Below are 18650 nucleotides of genomic sequence, written 5' to 3' on the forward strand. Positions count from 1 at the left end.
AAAACAAAGATGAATTGGTCTCACCATCACAAATGCAGAGGATTTAAGTTTATGATTTTATACTCCATAATTCATTAGCAATTCCTGAGTGCTTAAGGTACTTAAGAAACACAAGAAATAAGAAAAACTTAAGTCATTAGAAATTGTTTTGAATATCAATTGTAAGGGATAAGAAAGAAAAACAGTTGGAACAGTTTTCTGTAAATTATAAATATGTTTATGTCCTATTGGTCTTCAAGCATTATTGTTAGGATACGGAATGGTAAGTAAGAAAACACTGAAGGAAAGAGGGCCATGGCACTGGGAGTGTGGCAAACAGTGGCCACATCCCACTCACCCAGTTCCTATGATATTTTCAGTGATTTTATGACCAACTCCTAATTGGCTTAGACTGATTTTTGGAGAACCAGATAAATAAGCTCCAAGTTAGCACTACAAACACTCTTTTCCAAATAGATTAGAAAACCTGTTCTTCAAAACAAGCCACGGACAAAGTGCCTTAGTTGAATTAGATAAATTGTACCAGTCAATGAATCCATGCACTAAAAGGACACAGCATGTTTTTAAAGGAATTAAATCTTGCTTTTCCTGATGTCATCTGAGGACATACTTTTCAAGTTCTTTTTCACCAAACCCAATCAGAGATGAAAAATAAGAGTACTTAAGTTGTGTGTGCAGGTTTTTTAAACAAAATTATTTTAAATGTACTGTGTGCCATACATTTAATGTGTCTTAAATGTATGATGTGTCAAATGTCTTTAAAAAAACAGGAGATTCTAACATTAAATAACTACATTCTTCTCATGCCACATGTAGTTTACATTTTTATATATAAGCTTTTTTAAAAGGGTACCCACTCTGAAGTATATGGAAGCTTACAACTTATTTTGAAATGTATCAAAAACTAAGATGAATTGATGGTTAGAGGGACAAATAGATACTTATGTGATAAAGGAAATATAATGAATTACATAATCTAAATGACAAGTATGTGATATTCACTATATTAGTCTTTAAACTTTTTGTACATTTAAACATTTTCATTAAAAAAATTTTTTAATGGTACTGATTTATAAACATGATGATTCAATAGTTCCCGTTGTTTAAAGAGACTCCCACAGACTATATAAATTCAGTTACCAAAAACTAGTATATACGTAGCCATTTACAGATTATTTACAGCTAGTCAAAATGCAAAACAGGGAGGTTAGAAAACACATAAAGCCAAAAAACTTTAGACAAACCCGAGTGTAGTAGGCAGAGGTGGGTTTGCTATGTCTAAGACTGCTATAGTTTCTCTGGTCAAAGTAGAGGCCACTCTGCAAAAAGCAAAATTAAACACATTTTTCTTAGGTTAAATGTTAATAACCTAACAACACACAAAGGTAAAACTGAACACACAAAGGCAAAATGTGATATTGCCAAATCCCTTCTTCTCCAAAATAATGTTTTTAAATCATCATATCACATTAAGTCAAAGTAACAATTATTTCAAGCCCCTAAAACAAAGATATTACTAACTTTTTAAATTTAAAAACAAGACAATAAACTCTCAGACAAAATGAAATGAAAACAATTTATTCTCTTGCCATTCTTAAGAATGTCCTTGAACACTCCTGGACCACTGAATAATTACCAGTTTTAAATCCATCTGGCAAAGCCACAGAAGTGGTTAAAGAGCTATGTATTTGGTTCCAAACATTTCCTAGTCCCATTACTTGTCACAATAAACTGACAAATTACCAAAATGAAAGAGAGAGTGCAATAAATGTGGTTTGATCTAAAACACTATAGCAGGTTCATTTATACAATGCACAAAATAAACAATAATAGTATACATTATAGCTAACTGAGGGAGAGAAAACCATCTATAAAATTCCCTTCCCAACTTCTCTAGCCATCTTTTTCACTCAAGGTTAAGCAAATTTAGGCAATTTCTGATTTAAAGACTCCACCAGTGTTGACACTGCAGTTGAGGATACCCCTACTCTCACCCCACCCCTACCACCCCTAGCCCTGCCTTCCCACACCACTCTTCACTCCCAACTCACACCCTCAGCTAGGCACTAAGGTCACCTTTCCCCAGAGATCCCAAGACCTTACCTTCCAGGGCCTCTCGTTAATGTTCTCCCCATTACATTCTCCCTTCTCTCCTTCCTTCTACCAACCAAAGCCTTCCAACCCTCTCCCCATCCAACCCATGGGAACCCTGAATTATGAATTAGCAAAGAGTTGGGACTGCACTTCCTTTGCCAGTACTGTTGCAACCTAACAGGAAATGGGTGTTCCCAATGTACCAAGTGGGCATTCTGGAGATATTCCTTTCCTCACAGAAATTTGTTTAGCGGCCAGGCACTGTGGCTCATGCCTGTAATCCCAGCACTTTGGGAGGCTGAGGCGGGAGGATCATCTGGCCAACATGGCAAAACCCCGTCTCTACAAAAATACAAAAATTAGCCAGGAATAGTGGCACATGCCTGTAATCCCAGCTACTTGGGAGGCTGAGGCAGGAGAATTGTTTGAACCTGGGAGGTGGAGGTTGCAGTGAGCCGAGATTGCACCATGCAATCTAGCCTGGGAGACAGAGCGAGACTCCAACTCACAAAAAAAAAAAAAAAAAAAGAACAAAAGAAAAAGAAAAAAGAAATGTTGTTTTGCAAAGTGACTAGAATAAAGAGTATATTCATTCTGCAGTTTAATTACATTATAGATTAACGAGTTTTCAGCAAGCTAGTATGGAAACTTTGCCATTACACATTTATTGTAGAAACGAGAAAATGCATTCCAAGTTTCCAAAACACAAACTTTTAGAATGAAACCTATTTGTGAGTTTAGTTACTGCCCATAATGCCACAACTAAATCAATTCAAATTCCTAAAATAAGGATGAGAATCTTACTAAACCTATTCTTCAGGTATATTCCAAAGGACAATTCATAAATGAAAATACTTGTTAATGAGCTTCTTGTGATATAATACTAACTCTGCCTGCTGGGGGTTGCATTTGTTAATACTAAAACTTGCAAATGAAAACAAAATTATTTTTAAATTTCTGATAAATCATGTTTCAGCAGATTATCAAGTTTCAATAATGCCCTAGTAGCACACCAAAGCAATCATAATCATAATCCTTAAGTTCCTAATAGTACTTTGTGAATTGTGATATGAGACACAACAGAACTAACCAGTAGGTCTTTATGAGAACCAGAAGACCTCTTCTTCATTCCATGAGAGTGACTATAAGAATGACTCTGGAAGTAAATATTTCAAGTTAACTTCAATGATTGCATAGGGAAGTTATGAAAATAATTTAATAAAATTCATCTTGAAATTATATGCACAAAGGTCTATATGAGATACACAATAGTTTACATGCAATTTATTTCCCAAAGGTTAGTAAACAATTCACTGCACTTTACTAGCTAGGCTACCTGGCCCCTCTACACATTTGCATTCCTCCCTCACCTCCCTCTGTGCCAAGCATCTCTGTGTCTGGCCAGCTAAAGAAAACCTGATTAGAACTAAGAGCCAGGCAGGATATTTGTGGAGACCTTCATGCCACACTTGAGTCCCTCTGGCTTCTTTTTTTTCTTTTTCAGTAGAAACAGGGTGTTGCTCTGTCACCCAGACTGGGGTATAGTGGCACAATCATGGCTCACTGCAGCCTAGAACTCCTGGACTCCTGCCACAGTCTCCTGAGTAGGTAAGACCACAGGTATGTACCACTACACTCAGCTAATTTGGGGTTGGGGGGAAAGGTAGAGACAATGTCTTGCTATGTTATCCAGGATGGTCTTGAACTCTTGGTCTCAAGTGATCCTCCTGCCTCAACCTCCCAAAATGCTGGATTACAGGCATGAGACACCACTCCTGCCCTCCCCCCATCTTCTTTATAAGGATATAGGTAACAAGATAATTCATTTCCTTCTATAGTCTTCCTTACCTAAAGGTCAAATAGCAATCTTTTGGAACAATTAAAACAGGACTGAGAGAACGAAGAACATGACATTAAACTGTCCCAGTCCCAGACAGTACTCTTAACCCAAATTAGTGAATCCACAGTATGTAATGCTCAGGAGGGAAACAACCAACATGGTATGGATTGCCCAGCATACCATAAATGGTCACCTTATAAAAGGGTCCCTTGAAGGCAGGATTGTCTCAATATCTAACTTTTCCTAGGAGTACAGAGCCAAGTACATATGGGAAAATTAAGGCCAGCAATACTACTAAATAGGTAAATTGGTAGATAAGAAATCTAATCTAGGTACGTACTACTTGCCTGAAATAAGAAGGTGTGGCTAGAAGTGCCCTACCTATCAAGAGCCAAAGGCAACAGACTGCGCTAGGTAAACCATCTCACATATATATGGTTGTATCCCCAATCAATTATTAAAAACTCATTTTTCTTTTTTTTGAATATGCATCTTTTTATATATTACTCTGAACATTTTAAGAGATGTCTATGTAATTTAGAAACTCAGGCAACCTAATGACAAAATATTAACCCAAGAAAAACAAGCTATAACTTAAATTCCTTGGTTAATGACATACCATAAAAAACTAACCAAATCAAACCAAAATGTATGGACATAACTGATGTCTTAGGTGTCCTCTAACACTACTGGATGTTTTCTATCTAGCAACTTCACACCTGCTAGCTTGTGACATATGACATAAAACACAGTTAGGGCTTGTGCTCAACATTAAGACATGTTTATAACAGTGTTAGAATGACAATTAGTATATGTTAGGTGGGTGGCTCATCGTTTTAAGAAAAGATACATTACTACCAGCTGGGCATGATAGCTCACACATGTAATCCCAGCACTTTGGGAGGCCAAGGTAGGAGGATCACTTAAGACCAAAAGTTCGAGACCAGCCTGGACAGCATAGCAAAACCCCATCTCTACAAAAAAAATAAAACAATTAGATGGGCATGTTGCCACATGTTTATAGTACTCGCTACTCAGAAGGCTGAGATGGGAGGATCCCTTGAACCCAGGAGTTCAAAGTTGCAGTCAGTAAGTTATGATTGCACCACTGCACTCCAGCCTGGTTGACAGAGAGGGATCCCATCTTTAAAATTAAAAAAAAAAAAAAAAAAAAAAAAGATATTACTACCAATCCTAGTCCTCAATAGATAAGAATAACTTGTGTCTAATTCTGAAATCCTAAAGAAAAAAATTACTATTCATGCCACAACCACAAAACATTAGCTTTTTGCTTTGTCACAGTTTCCCCAAAAGTTCATAATAAAGCCATGAAAGTTAGTCATATTCTATAATTAGCATCAACAGATGTTTATAAAGCAAAACTCCAAATATAACACAAAGTCATGCACTACATACTAATGATGAAAGTCTTGATGATCTATCCTTGAACATATCATACTGGGTTTCAGCAGAACATGAAAGTTGGTTTGTTTCCAAATTCAGAAATATAAAGAAGAGAAGAAGTAATATTTGAGGTTATTAAAAATCCAGCACTATTTTAAAAGAAAAAATTATTAAACATGAAAGCTAATCCAGCTGAATTAAAAAAAAATTCTTCCTCCTACTCTTTCCTAGTATAAAGTATTGCTAAACTGTATGTATATTCAAAACTGTATGTTTATTTTTCTTTTAAATAACAAAATTCATAATCACTAATAGTGATATGATTCAATCTCAGTACACTATAGCACAAAACATCCTAAGGGAGCCTTTAAATACAAGAATTAAGCATTCTAAAGTCAAAAGTGCTTTTTAAGAAAATTATTATCACTTTTAACATCATTTCCTATTGTTTGAAAAGTGGCAAAAGCAAAGAATGAACAGGCAATAAGGCAAGCACACATAACTAGCATGGTCAAGCTTACAAAAGAACAATTGCAGCACCAAGATGGGGAACATTCCCTTGGATCTGCTTGTGAACAAACACCTAAAATTGTCCTTCCTCAAGAAAATGCTGAGTTCTCACTTTGAGAAATCTGGTCAAAGTGTGAACTGCACAGTATCACACAGGTGTGACACAGAATATAAATCAAAGAAAAATATACAAAAGTCATAAGACCAGAACACGCATATTTCATGTAGGAGCCTTTTAAAAAGATAGTATGTGTAATATCACATTTCAAATCCAGGAAAAAAAACCAAATAGTAACTACATAGATTTATGGCTTTCACACATCGTTTCTTAAACATTCTAGTTTATATTTTTAAGCTATCTACCCAGAAAGTCATATATAAAACAAATAAAAGCAATGAACAAGTTCCTTAGGTAGTTTAAATACTAATTGTTTGGTAAAAATATCTTTCTTTTCCAACCCTTATATTCATTTAAAATTTTAAGGAATACTATTCAAAAACCCAATAGGTTACAGTTCATCAGTAGTTCATAAAATCAACTTAGTAGCTTCAACCAGCTTTTTTTGAGACAGGGTCTCACTCTTTTGCCCAGGATGGAGTAGAGTGGAGTACAGGTTGGAGTACAGTACAGTTCACTGCAACATCGAATTCCTGGGTTCAAGTGAACCTCCCATTTCAGGCTCCCAAGTACCTGGAACTGCAGAACTACAGGTACATGCCACCATGCTTAGCTAATTTTTTTATTATTATTATTTTAGGAGATGGGGTCTTGCTATGTTGCCCAGGCTGGTCTTGAACTCCTGGGTTCAAGTAATCCTCCCACCTCAGCCTTCCAAAGTGCTGGGATTACAGGCAAGAGCCACTGTACCCTGCCCTCAACCAGCATTTTAAAAACTAAACTAGAAGAGAAAATATTAGAGGGTGCTGTGCAAAGTAAGTGCAAATATCATTTTGTGAAACTTTTGTTTCAATAATGTATTTTCTATACTTTTACATATATACAAATCCACATGCATGAATCTTCATGTGTATACTGACTTACGGTGTAAAATGTATTCCTTGTAGAGATCACAATTTTTAAAAAGCTTAAAATATATCACAAAATCAAATTATATAATCTAGTTCTAATAAAACATTAAAATAATAGTTCAGTCAAAATAAAGCTCTTCCTTTCATGCCTAATGAAATGGTCATTTATAAAAAACATTGCAGAAACCTCAAAAAATAAATTCCATAAGTATCAGACTAAGTGGTACCATTTTACCACTGGTATAAATTCATTGAAAATGTTATTGTAATAAACACCAATTTTATTGGAGCAAAATATCTGTACCGAATGCTTTTCTTATATTATCCTGAAACTAACAGAAAACATAAGCAATAAAAAAATATTATTAATACATGTGTAACAAAATCTTGTTACAAAATTTTCCAAAATACATAATAGTATGCATTTGTTAAACTGTGTAGTAGTAAAATGTCACTTACCATGGAGTGACACTTCCCCAAAAATAAAGTTGCTTCTCTATGGAAATTTCTAAATATTTTATATCTAACCCTTTTGTTTAAAAAAAAAAAAAAAACCTCCATGACCAAAACGTATATTACTCAAGTCACACATTCTAGCACACAAGCTATTCCATCCTCCAAATCAGGTAAGTTCATGGAAAAGGGTAGCTGTCTTTACTCTTATCATCCTTTCTGTAGCACCAGTGGCATTTTACACAGGCACAGGATTTAACAAGCCAAACTGGAATTAACCTGTTTCAATTTTCCTTTTCCAAAATATAACGTAGAATTCAGCTGGTTTTTAAAAAAATGTTGAATCTATCTGGTAGGAAAATCCATAATTTGGGCATACCAACTGCTACTAAAACAATGGGCAAACAAAAAAAGTCACCCCAATAAGTAAAAGTTGGCATTTATATTGTTGTAAAATAAGAAAGATTCATCAAAGGAGGAAAAGTGAAAATAGTAAGGGCTCATTTCCAAATTTTTGATGCTATAACTATAGAGCAAAAAAAATCCAAAATTTGCTATTGTAATCTTTTAAAGAAATTTTAACTGTCAAACTTGACTGAAAATTTTCATTAGGAAACAAACTAGAAAGAAAATACATACAGCAAACAAAGTTCATCAAGTGTTAATTTCTATCAGAATGTACCTATTACTCAAATATCCAGGACGCTGGAAGTCAAAAGTGAATGCACAACACTAATACCACACATTTTCCTGGGCTACACACCATGGTGTCTTTCCTTTTGGGTGTACTGGCTCTGCTCCAAAGTGTCCCAGTTATATCCTTCGATGGGTTCTTCAATGGAATTAAACAGTGTAATAGTAAATGATAAAACACAAAATTGTAAGTATATTTTAAAAATTAAATTCATTAAAATTATACCAAGGCTACTGGTATATAAATAATAACTAAATACATGCAACAGTAAAAATCTCCACCAACGAGAAAAGGCAATTTATCCCTACTGCTCTGATTCAATCAAGATCACTTTTTCTTCGTTTTTATGCTATGGCACAATCAACGCTCAACGCAGCCTCGACTTCCTGGACAGCTCAAGCAATCCGCCCACCTCACCCTCCCAACTAGCTGGGACCACAGGCGTGCAGCACCATACCCAGCTAATTTATTTTATTTTTATTTATTTATTTTTAGTAGAGACAAGTTCTCACTACATTGCCCAGGTTGATCTCAAACTCCTGGGTGATTCTGCTGCATCAGCCTCCCAAAGTGCTGGGATGAAAGGCATGAGCCACTGTGTCTGGTCAAGATCACTTCATTTTCTAATTTTGGATCTCTACCTTACTGTCTTCTTGTATTTCAATGTATAAAGCAATGACCAAGCAGCTACTAATGTTCTGCACTATTAATAATCCAATCATTATATAAAACTAATAGACACAGACTGTTTCAATTCTAAATTCCTAACTTTGATGTAATCATCCCTCCCCCAATCCTACCATTCACAGTCTAGAACTACCTTTGCTGTTTTTATTTTTATACATAATGTCTATAGCACTGACACCAACATTTCTAGCCCAGATAGCTTCTGGTAAGCCACCTTTCAAAAAGATAGTATATGAAAGTTAATTGGACAAAAGGAGAAATCTAAAGTCCTAAGAATGCACCATAAGACCATAAATATATCCACCTCACATTCAGGTACTGCTAATGTTCACACATCAAATACTATGTTCAGAAAGTATTAGACCTCTTAATACACGGCCTTAAGTTTTTAAAAATAACTGGCTGAGAAATGCATAACTCCAAAATTATATAGCAAACCACAAGGAAATTTAGGTCAGTGTTTTAGGCCATCACATTTATTTCTACAGAGGACAAAAGTTGTCTAACATATTCAGCTTAAAGGAGAAGTTATTTTAAAAGCAAATAATTTGATGAAAACTTAGAACTCTCAATATTATTTGGGTAAAACAGAAAATGTTTTATCTCAACTATATTTCTTTTAAATGAAATTAGTAGTGAGCTTTCAGACTTGTTTCCAGGGAAGTCTAAACATTTAAACTGTGCTAGATGTACACTTACAGAGAGTAATGTACTAGAATCTCCTCTAGGATGTAAAACTTTTATTAATTTTTACATTTATACATTGACGTTTTTAAATACTGGGAGTTTTATTATATCCCATATTAACAAATTTTCAAAATTAACATAATGAAATTAAATACTGCAGTTATATCTTAAATTTGTTTAATGATACAAATGCCATAAAAATAAAATCAACCTGATTACTTTATATACATTCTGGGTATACAGTTATTATCAGTTTAACTGCAGATTTCTTTTTTTTTGCAGATTTGTTTTAAAGGCTCCCAAATGTTCAAATTTTGCTGGTTCTACCTTTAAGTTAAACAAATATATAATCAAGTTTCCTAAGGTCACATACAAATTTACAAATAAGCAGCTTAATAACAACTGTGTAAAAATACACACTACGAACGTTATAATGAAAAGCAAAAGGAAAAAGCCATAAATACAAGAAGAGGATTATTTTCACAGCCTTTAAGACTCAACTTTAAAGCTTTTATTGACTGACTCCCTATATCATTCTTTACAAAATAATTATTTTAATTTTTATTTTGAGACAGAGGCTCACTCTGTCACCCAAGCTGGAGTGCGGTGGCACAATCTCAGTTCATTGCAACCTCCGCCCATGGGTTCAACTGATTCTCGTGCCTCAGCCTCCCAAGTAGCTGGGATTACAGGCATTAGCCACTACACCTGGCTAATTTTTGTATTTTTAGTAGAGATGGGGGTTTTTGCCATGTTGGCCAGGTTGGTCTGGAACTCTGAACCTCAGGTGATCTGCCCACCTCAGCATCCCAAAGTGCTGGGATTACAGATGTCAGCCACCGCTCCCGGCCTTTTCAAAATATTTAAAGAGAAAAAAACAAAGTACTATATCTCCAGGGAGAAGTATGATGAATTCACTATTAAAATTTTTCTACTGTAAAATCATTTATAGGCTGCCAATTATCTTAGATTTCTGTAACGATCTGTTAATATTCTTTTTTTTTTTTTTGAGATGGAGTTTCGCTCTTGTTGCCCAGGCTGGAGCACAATGGTGCAATCTTGGCTCACTGCAACCTCCGTCTTCCAGATTCAAGCAATTCTCCTGCTTCAGCCTACCAAGTAACTGGGATTACAGGCATGTGTCACCACACCAGGCTAATTTTGTATTTTCAGTAGAGACGGGTTTCACCATGTTAGCCAGGCTGGTCGTGAACTCCCAACCTCAGGTGATCCACCTGCCTCGGCCTCCCAAAGTGCTGAGATTACAGGTGTGAGCCACCGTGTCTGGCCAATATTCTGAAAAATCTAAAGTTTTATAACTAAAATATTCCTGATTTAGTAACCAGTTTAGTAACTTACTCTAAAAAGACAGTACATTACATTCGACAAGAAAAATAACCAGCCTGGAGAACATTCACCAAGAAAAATAGCCAGCCTGGAGTTTATATTTATGAATATAAACATGTCAATAACTAGTATGCCAGAGCACACTCAGTTTATTAGAGTCTATTTTTATCATTTATACAAGGTGGAAAGAAAATTAGAGTCAGGGAAAACTAACAAATAGAGACTTCAACATGTAAGATCATCTTACTGATTAAAAAAACTACATGGAAGTATACATATAACATTGTAACCAAAATGCAGTTGTATCCTAAAAGCTATTAAAATTTTAAAAATTTAAATAAAATAAAATGGAAAAAAAGCAAGTATACACATAGCATTATCAATGTGCAAAATAAAAGTACCGCTTTAAGGTTTAAAGTATACTTTTTTAAGAGAGAAATTAGGGTCTTGGCATAATACGAGGGTTTTTAAGGAGCAGCTTCTTCTTCCTCCTGATGTATAACAATCCATGCAAAAAACAACCTGGGGCATTCTATAAAATGTTAATCAAAATGTCAAAGCATGATAATTCCTATACATATTCAGGGAACTTCTCAAATCAGATGTTCAAATTTTCCACATAATAAAATTATAATTAATCATCCAAGCCCCAAAGCTATTTTGCATTTAATAAACTGTCATTTTTTAAGATATGAAAGTAGGAAAAGTCTGAAAGTTAGAACCAAACAAATGTTATTTTACAAGATCAATCTTAATTATTTTTTTCCAAAATCAAAGGTCCTTCTATAGAAAAAGAGATTAGACCCATGTTAATAGATTAAAGTATTCATGATTTTAGAGTTGATTTACTTATGACAATAATTTGAAAGAAAGCATCATTTTCCAATGAAAGGTCTTTGCCAATATTTTATACTTCTTTTAAAAAGGCAAAGAAATATATGAACATTGTCAGATTGTTTAGGCAATTGAAGAAAGTTCACATGTAAGCTTTGTATTGTGTAGACAAGTTAAAATACCAACCCTGTGACTGCCAAGACTTCGAATGGACAATGCATCCTCAACTCCCTGATAAAAATAAAAATAAACACAGTAAAAGTTTGTGAGTGACTGCATTAAGCTAATGAGGAAAAGTATCAGAGGCAAGTTTATAGGTTATTACAAACCAGATAAGGACGATGGTGACTGGACCGGTGGGAATACCTGGCCCTTTCCGAATCTTCCTGGGAAAGGAGAAAGTACATGTAGAGTTAATCGCTGAACAGACAGTTGTTTATCAGAACTGCGCAAAGAACAGTCAGTTAACAGCACAGCAACAACTCCTGAGAGCAGGTGGGTTTGGACAACTTATCTTTGGGGCAGCCACATTCTTTGGTTGGAAAGAAAGTAGAAATAATCTTGGCAATGTTCTTATTTTATCAGGAGTATGTATGTCAGACCACTTGGAATAGTCTGTATAAGACCAAGAGAGTTCAATATACCGAGATAAAAATGTGCAAGTATACTCAACAAAGAGAAGTTGAGTTCAGCATTAAAAAAAGACATTAATCTATTTTTTTCATTGTGCTCATCAGTTTATGCAGGTAGGAAGAAGTGTTTACATTATCACTGATGTATTTTAACAAAACAGTATATGATTCTAAAAATACTTGGATTATAATTTTGCGCTTACTGTAAAGATTTCTTTTTTTTTCTTTTACCACTCTAACTAGAAAAGAACTGAAACAGAGCCTGAAACAGAGCCTGTGTGTTGTTAATATGAAAAACTACTTATACTTAGAAATAATTACATATATATTTTAGAGTTGGTCAAGTTATCTCAAATAATGCCGTAAACAGATTATTTTTAAAAAATGATTGCAGCCTAACAGTTGACTAAATTAAATGTAATTCTAAACTTTTCCACATTTAGCTATTAGCAATGGAGCACTAAGGCCTGAGTCATGCGGGATAAAATGGCTAGTCCCTAAAACCTACTCATCTCAAACAGTAAGGAATTTCTGATCTTTCAGAATTTCAAGTCCAAAGTGTTAATGTGCACTGACTGAAAATCTATACATTACTGATCAACTGGGTTCATGGCTTATCAATGCTGTATTTTTGTAAAATGAATCAATGCCTCAAAACTCCCTGGTTGACATCTGCTGTGACTGATGCCCTTGACCAAATCTATGCTGAAGTCTGTTTATAAGCACTACTATGACTCAATTTCTAATCAGATATTCTGATCTTTAGGAATTCATCACTGATTTACATTTGTTGTTGTTGTTGTCGTTGTTGTTTTTTGAGATGGAGTCTCGCTCTGTCGCCCAGGCTGGAATGCAGTGGCGTGACCTCAGTTCACGGCAACCTCAGCCTCCTGGGTTCGAGCAATTCTCGTGCTTCAGCCCCCTAAGTAGCTGGGACCACAGGCACCCACCACCACACCCGGCTAATTTTTGTTTTAGCAGAGATGGGGTTTCGCCATGTTGGCCAGGCTAGTCTTGAATTCCTGACCTCAAGGGATCTGCCCACCTCAGCCTTCCAAAGTGCTGGTATTACAGGTGTGAGCCACCATGCCTGGCCACTGATTTACATTTTTTGTTACGCAATAGACACATGTAGTCTGCAAGAAGCCAAGAAAATTTCTTCCCTTTCTTTATCAAGTGATACCACAAAAGTTTTGGGGGCATGTGTGTTAGCCTAGCAGGATGGGTACAGCTTATTAAGTGGTAATCAGTTCTAGGCTCCTTAGTTTGGTTAGTTTGAAAAGCCTTTACCATAAAGGTGAGTTAACTCCACATGCCCCTTCCAATATTATTTGGAGTACTAGGGTAAATATATGGTTTAATGTCTAATCTTCCCTTTATTGTAGCCTTTTTTCCATTCCATCTATCACATAAGAGCATTTTCAAAAACCTCATCTAAAGAGCACACCCCATTAAAGATGCAGCAAAGACAGATGAAGTCATAGTTTCAATTATGTCCCTTATATTAATAAAAATAATTATAAATTAAAATACCTTATTAAGTATTGATATATAGTACCTCTATATTTAAAGAGCTTCTCTTGCTCCATTTGAAAAATTGGCCTAAAAAGACTTCCAAAAACTACAGAATAAAATATAAACCCCCATACAGGTCAGTTAATTTGGACAGAGAGTATACTTATAGTCATAAACTATACCTTAAATAAGCACTGTCCAATACAACTTTCTCTGACCATGGAAATGTTCTATATTTGTGCTAATATAGTATCCACTAGCCACATGTGGCTACTGAGCACTTGAAATGCAACTGAGAAACCAAATTTTAAATTTTATTTAATTTTAGTCAATTTAAATTTAAATTTAATTACCTACATGTGGCTACCATACCTGATAGCACTTCTCTAAACCTATTTGACAAATATGTTTAGGTAAAACAGTGAGGCAAGCTCAAGGCAAATTTTAATTACACCAAAAACTTCCAAAACACATATTCTACTAAGAGCCTGCCAAGTAGGACCACTCTGATATAGAAAGGCAAAACATTTGGGTCGTTTTTAATTACTTCTACCTTGAATACTTTTGCACAGCGGCAAACATGAGGGAAATAGATCCTGGTAGCAATGATATAAAGTGACCCTGGGGAGGGGAGGGGAGGGGAGGGGAGGAAGGGGAGGGGAGGGGAGGGGAGGGGAGGGGAGGGGAGGGGAGGGGAGGGGAGGGGAGGGGAGGGGAGGGGAGGGGAGGGGAGGGGAGGGAGGGGAGGGGAGGGGAGGGGAGGGGAGGGGAGGGGAGGGGAGGGGAGGGGAGGGGAGGGGAGGGGAGGCGAGGGAAGGCCAGGGGAGGCGAGGGAAGGGAGGAAAGAAAATGGCAAGGTATTCTGGTTTTCACTCAGAGATTCTCCCTTCTCTGGAAGAACAAAAAGCTTCATTTCCCAGGTATTTCTAGAGTACTATTTACATTGCCAATTGGTTTCTCTTGAATAAATTATACCAGCGGACAAAGAGAAAAGATTACAGCAAACTATGTTCTTAGGTGCCAGTTACAAGGTGTATCCCTCTATTCCACAATGAGGAAAATAATACATCGTCATTATCCCAAAAGTCCTTATTGATACTAAAGCACTAAAGACTGAACAAACAGTACAATGCCTTAAAAAATAGACATATGTTTGTTCAAAATGATGTTCTGATACATTTAATGAAAATGAAATATACTCTTTGTTTTTAAAAGTTCACCTGAAGGGAGGATGAAGGGTTTTATTAAAAGAAAACCACAGTCCTATGAATATACCTGGCCATCTTTTCTGTCAACAAATAGTATTTATTATTAAGTTGAGGCTAAAGTCATTCCTTCAGTTTCAAATTAGGAGGAACTTCAAAAACCATTATTTACTCTTCCAGACATGCATTTACTCTTTTGGATACAACAATGATTAAGACAGACACCCAGTTTAAAAAAGAATCAATAGGTTCATGGAAAGTTGACTAAACTAACACTAATGGGAGGCCCAGGAAGGCATAGGTCCTTTTCTTCCTGGTCCTTTCATCCTTCCAACACATTACCAGGTGTGGCACTCTCATACCTTCAAATACTGGTTCTGCCAATGACTATGCAAGTTATTTACTTCACCAATTCTTTATAAACATATCTATAAAATTGGGACAGTAATACCTGCCTTATAATGTGAAATAAAACCTACGTAAAAAGCACTAGCGCAGTGCTGATATACAGTTTGCACTCAAAGTTGTATTCATTTCTGAACTTCCTTCCTTTTCACTCCCTATTCATGTCCCAACATCACACTTCCAAAAAAAGGTCTTATAATGAGGGGAAATTGTAAATACAAGAAAATTTCCTTCTTTCTAGTAACTGACAATCCTATTGTGGATTGTGTGTGTATGCATCATTTATTTTACTATAAATATTAGCCATTTATATTTTGTATTGTAACTACTACATGCCAACTTCTTCTTATGGGGTCATAGATAAAGCAGCCAGAGAGACAAAGATAAGAAGTGAGAGGAAGAATCGGTTTAATTTTTTTCTTTTTCTTTTTGTTTACTGTCAACCCACTCACACCAAAGAATCAGTTTTTTGTTGTTGTTGTTTGTTTGTTTGTTTGAGACAGAGTCTCACTCTGTTGCCCAGGCTGGAGTGCAGTGGAACAATCTTGGCTCACTGCAACCTCCGCCTCCCAGGTTCAAGCGATTTTCCTGCCTCAGCCTCCCCGAGTAGCTGGGATTACAGGTGCCCGCCAGCACACCTGGCTAATTTTTGTATTTTTGGTAGAGACAGGGTTTCACCATGTTGCCAGGCTGGTCTCGAACTCCTGACCTCAAGTAATCCACCTGCCTCGGCCTCCCAAAGTGCTAGGATTACAGGCATGGGTCACTGTGCCCAGACCCAAAGAATCAGTTTTAACAGGGTAAAAGCAAGTGTCAGAAGGGGTTAGAAGTGATAATTATTCCCATCTGTAAAGAAATGCCACTTTCTCTGCATGTCCAAGTCCTGCCTATAAATCTCAAGACTTGGATTAGTCACTTCCTGAATTTTAAAACTCTAGCCCAAAGGTCACCCCTTTCGATGAAAATCTAGCATACTCACTGCCTAAACTACACACATTTCACAGAGGTTTAACAACAAAACAAAAAAAAAGATTTGGCTGGGCGCGGTGGCTCACGCCTGTAATCCCAGCACTTTGAGAGGCCGAGGTGGGTGGATCGCCCGAGGTCAGGAGCTCGAAACTAGCCTGGCCAACATGGTCAAACTTCGTATCTACTGAAAATACAAAAAAAATTAACCAGGCATGGTAGCAAGTGCCTGTAATCCCAGTTACTCGGGAGGCTGAGGCAGAAGAATCACTTGATCCCGGGAGGCAGAGGTTGCAGTGAGCTGAGATCGCACCACTGCACTCCAGCTTGGGCGACAGAGTGAGACTCTATCTCAAAAATAAACAAATAAAGTAAAATAAAAAAGAAAAATTTCATCTTCCTGGCCTGTGAACACAGAAATCAAACATTAGACTTATCTTAGGCAATTTAATTTTAGAATTATAATGCATAATTAAAAGAACAAATTAACATTTCCAAAGACATTTTGCAAGCCAAAGTGATTTTTTTTTTTTTTAAAGGGATGGGGTCTTGCCCTGTCACCCAGGCTGGAGTATAGTGGCGTGATCACAGCTCATTGCAGCCTGGACTCCTGGGCTCAAGCAGTCCTTCTGCCTCAGCCTCTGGAGTAGCTGGGACTACAGACTCATGCCAGCAAGCCCTGCTAATTTTTTTTAGGACAGGGTCTTGCTATGTTGCCGAAGCTAGTCTCAAATTCCTGGCCTGAAGCAATCCTCCTACCTCGACCTCCCAAGTAGTGGGATTACAGGTACAAGCCATAGCTCCCAACAAAAATGATTTCTTTTATTCACACAAAACATTCTTAATGCATCATCAATAATATTAACCCAATTACATGCAGAAAACACTTCAAATAAAATTAATTAGGCAAGTTCTGGTTACAAGAAAGGACAGATTCCACTCCAAAATAACACACACATACCTGAGGGGTCATTTAATTTTAAGTAACCAAACATCTTCTTTCTCTTTTTTTCTAAAACACTATCACAACAAGAATTACAATAAAGTTTTAAATTTGAAAGTCATTATAGTAATAAATATTTAAATTCTGCTTGTACCTTAAAATGCTGCTATAGAAGAGATTTGCTCATAAAGTTGCTTGTTTAGACCGGACATGGAGGCTCACGCCTATAATCCCAGCACTTTGGGAGGCTGAGGTGGGTGGATCACCAGAGGTCAGGAGTTTGAGACCAGCCTGGTCAACATGATGAAACCCTGTCTCTACTAAAAATACAAAAATTAGCTGGGCGTGGTGGCGGGCGCCTGTAATCCCAGCTACTCGAGAGGCTGAGGCAGGAGAATCACTTGAACCCAGGAAGCAGAGGTTTCAGTGAACTGAGATTGTGCCACTGCACTCCAGCCTGGGCAATGAGCGCAAAACTCCGTCTCAAAAAAAAAAAAAGAAGGAAAGTTGCTTGTTTAGCAGCAATCAGACATCTTGAGAATCTGACAACAAAAATACCTGTGGGTATTTCCCATAAAAATAATTACATTTGAAAGTCTGCAGTAGAATCTAAGGCTTCATACCCCATCTCTCAAGCCTAGTCATATACAAGTTAAGAAGCCCTGTAATAGGAGACAGTGGGGAACTTACCAAGCTTTAAAAAAGTTCAAATTTAGGAATGATTCACATTAACTAACATTTTACTGATTCATAATTTGCTTTTATAGCTGACAATTTGAGAGTAGTGGTAGAGAACTTAAAAAGGACCTGAAGGAGTTGATAATAATAAGAGTAATTTTCAGAGGAAATGAAAGAATTACCTAGGTCATCTTTCAATGAAGACCATGTGGACTTAGTTTTTTTAAAAAAGGGGAGAGAGAAGTGGGGAAGAAAAGAACAAATCCATAAAAAGAAAACACATTCATTTTCTCACTCTTTCTTGATCAGGAGCATTCATGAGATGAAGGTGAGGATACTGACTACAACACAAAATGGTTGGACTCCAAATATACCTCTGGTCCACTATAGACAGAACAGACACTCTGACCTTTAGGTTCACACAGGCCAAACACTCCTACTTTGCAAACGATTAGTTAATGTTTTACTTCAAGACTGCATTATTTCAGCAACTGATCACAACATGCAGTACAGGCAATACTGGCCTACCAGCCACTTCTGAATCTGTCCCCATTTCCGATCAAAGGAATGATGAGGATGCTAGAAATGCAAAAGTTTCATAAACCAAATCGTTTTTAACATATTGCATTCTCCAAAAACCTTAATCATACACATTTTTCCTAAAGAGCAATGATAGCTGACTCAAAGTTACACATTCGAAATACAGAAAATTAGTAAGCTAAATATG

The 18650-nt window shown here is 36.5% G+C and overlaps 1 protein-coding gene across 23 annotated transcripts in view; it reads right to left on the reverse strand.

Annotated features, from left to right (window-relative positions):
- The window catches only part of LRRFIP2 (LRR binding FLII interacting protein 2), a 129197-nt gene that overhangs the window by 55909 nt on the left and 54638 nt on the right, over positions 1-18650 (reverse strand). For 10 of the 23 annotated variants that reach the window (XM_050780305.1, XM_050780298.1, XM_050780296.1 and 7 more), the window contains 7 exons: positions 18452-18502; positions 11909-11965; positions 11766-11810; positions 8094-8162; positions 5351-5392; positions 3185-3250; positions 1245-1319 (listed from right to left, as the gene is read on the reverse strand). The exons of 6 other annotated variants lie outside the window; for them this stretch is intronic. In XM_050780305.1, the coding sequence (XP_050636262.1) occupies positions 1245-1319; positions 3185-3250; positions 5351-5392; positions 8094-8162; positions 11766-11810; positions 11909-11965; positions 18452-18502 (405 nt within the window). The remainder of the gene's footprint in view (positions 1-1244; positions 1320-3184; positions 3251-5350; positions 5393-8093; positions 8163-11765; positions 11811-11908; positions 11966-18451; positions 18503-18650) is intronic. 7 more of the 23 variants (XM_050780308.1, XM_050780310.1, XM_050780306.1 and 4 more) reach the window with 4 other exon arrangements.

The sequence above is a fragment of the Macaca thibetana genome, chromosome 2, assembly GCF_024542745.1.
Source record: "Macaca thibetana thibetana isolate TM-01 chromosome 2, ASM2454274v1, whole genome shotgun sequence".
NCBI classification, from domain to species: domain Eukaryota; kingdom Metazoa; phylum Chordata; class Mammalia; order Primates; family Cercopithecidae; genus Macaca; species Macaca thibetana.